This window comes from Dipodomys ordii, unplaced genomic scaffold (genome assembly GCF_000151885.1).
Source record: "Dipodomys ordii isolate 6190 unplaced genomic scaffold, Dord_2.0 Scaffold277, whole genome shotgun sequence".
NCBI classification, from domain to species: Eukaryota; Metazoa; Chordata; class Mammalia; order Rodentia; family Heteromyidae; genus Dipodomys; species Dipodomys ordii.
The window spans coordinates 265210-267746 of NW_012267493.1; the positions used below are offsets into that span (position 1 = coordinate 265210).

General features: G+C 40.8%; 1 gene segment (V, D, J or C); it reads right to left on the bottom strand.

Moving 5' to 3' along the window:
- Positions 1-1255: 1255 nt before the first annotated feature.
- LOC106001238 lies at positions 1256-2041 on the bottom strand. The segment is given in 2 exon segments: positions 1256-1623; positions 1989-2041. Coding segments are annotated over 2 exon segments (381 nt in total).
- Between the last annotated feature and the right edge of the window lie 496 nt (positions 2042-2537).

Sequence of the window (2537 nt, forward strand, 5' to 3'; positions counted from 1 at the left end):
AATGACTCCACGCATGCTCCATTTGCAGCTCTTAGACGGGAAGTAATGATAACAACTGACTTGTCAATCACACAGCAATAGCACTGTGTTGGAGGCCCAGTTATAATTAAGTTTTCTTTTATGATGAATCACAGACATGAGAGACAATGAGCAGCCTAGGTGAGAATTAGAAATCTGATGGGTACTTCTGTATACCCTGTTAAAATTCCTGAGCAGAGAGGAGAACTGAGATTCAACTCTGACATTTCTGTCTGGTCTTCCACAAAATGCTACAATTGTGGATAAACATTGCATTCATTGTTCCTGTTAAGATGATTCCATAAGTAATGTAAAGCTATTCCATTAGTTCATATACATTCCAAACCTATACTTCTCCTATAAATGATACCTTGATGAACTCAGAGCATTTCCAACTTCATGCCACTTTTTCCCAGCTGGATTGGAGAGCATCATGGAGAAACAATTTATAGCATCTGAAGCAGATGCACACTGGACACGGGTGGAGACTTCAGAATTCCCCAAGTCCTAGCCTGTGAGATGTCATAGTTCCAGGTAGCTAAGGTGATAGAAGTAGATACAGGCACACAAGGTTAATGCTGCCCTCTTGATATGGTTTTTTATGTAAAGACATAGAGTTTGAACAGATGAAGAGAGCACCCATTGTAAAAGGGATCAGTCTCAGATTTCTGGGACATATGAAATATACTACAGGGCTTCACCACACACTACTCTCTTAAGTAGAGCCAGAGCCCCAGTACATAGAATACTGTTCTTTGTGCAATTTTGTATCTACTCTAGGTTGATCCAGCCAAGAGACACTGATCAAATTCTGATAATGTCTTGATGGTCAGGCAGGGTTTGATGAACACACAGAGCAGAAGCTAGAAAAGGCACAACTGGGCTTCCAGGTTCTGAAAAGAAAGCATGGCAAAAGTTGTAGGCTAGTGTGTGCTGAAAGGAAGTATTATAAGTTTCATCACAAAGAGAATAATAATCACAGCAAACATTTGATTTTTAGATTTCTGGTTGGCTATAATATTACTGAAGAGAGAATTGCATTTTTCAATAAATACCTCATGGTTTATCTGGTCTTTATATTCAGGTAATTATTCTCCTGGTTGTTATAGATTTCATTTTGTTGTATTGTCATAAACTCTTCACCTCTACTCATAGTGACTCTAATATTGACCTCAATATCTTCCTCCTAGGCAGACTCACACAATCTGCTGGGCTGCTCCCCAGACCAGCCAGGCATGAGGACAGCTCACCCAGCCAGATGGGAGGTTTTTGTTCAAGGCTGTATCACTGTGGGAGGAAGATGTGTAGCTTGCATGCAGTAATAAACTCCAACATCCTCAGCTTCCACCCTGCTGATTGTCAGTGTGAAATCTGTGCCTGACCCACTGCCACTGAATCTGTCTGGGACCCCAGAGTCTTGTTTGGAAACCAAATAGATCAGGCGATGTGGAGACTGGCCTGGCTTCTGTAGGAACCAATACAAATAGGTGTTCCCATCGCTATACAGAAGGCTCTGACTAGACCTGCAGGAGATGGAGGCTGGCTCTCCCAGGGTGACAGGCAAGGACCTTGGAGTCTGGGTCATCACAACATCTCCATTGTATCCTGAAATTAGAATAAGACAGAGAGCAATGTTATATAAAAACATAGGGAGCCATGCATGCATTACTTTTATTTAGATATATGTTTCCTCTTATTCATCTTCATGATTTGATTTTTAATTTAAAATACTAAGTATTAAAATGATATTCTTGCTGCAGAAAAGTGTATCGAGGAGTCAAGAGCAGTATTCCCACCTAGCAGAGTCTTCACTCAAGCACAGGTTCTACTCTTTCTGGACTGTTTCTCACTCTCTCAGACCTAAACCTCATTGCCCTACCATGAACATCTAACACATGGATAAGTTACCACTGGTCCATGAGAGCTCACCCTCCCACCCACTCTGATTCTTTACTTCCCTTTGCCCTTACCATGGAACCAGAGCATTAACAGCCACAGGAGCTGAGACAAGGACTTCATTTTTAGGAGTCAAATGAAGGACAGGTCAAGGCAAGATCAGAGCTGAGCCTTTATTTCAGACTTAGAAAGGAAAGTCCTCCTTAGGGAGCAATATGCAAATAGTCAGGTGGATGTAACAGTGTAAGAAAAGAAAAAAGGAAGGGTGTCTATTGGCCATCCTTCTTTCCTCTTCAGAGAAGGTTCTCTTTAAGTCTTTAGCCCACTTATTTAGTGGGCAGTTGTGTCTTTGAGGATTTGTTTTTGGGGGATTTAATTTTTTAGTTCTAAGTTTATTTTAGATATGAGACCCTTGTTCGTTGTATCTATTGATCTTGGTAGCTATGTCCTTTGCAATGGACAAACTCTGAAATTTCTTGCAGTCCCATTTGTCCAAACTTTCTTTGATTTGTTGTGTTTCTGGGTCTGTTTTAAGAAAATTTTGACCTGTAACCAGAGAGAAAGGTTTCTCCGAATCCATCCTGTAATGTTTTCAGAGTGTCTGCTTTGACTTCTAGGTATTT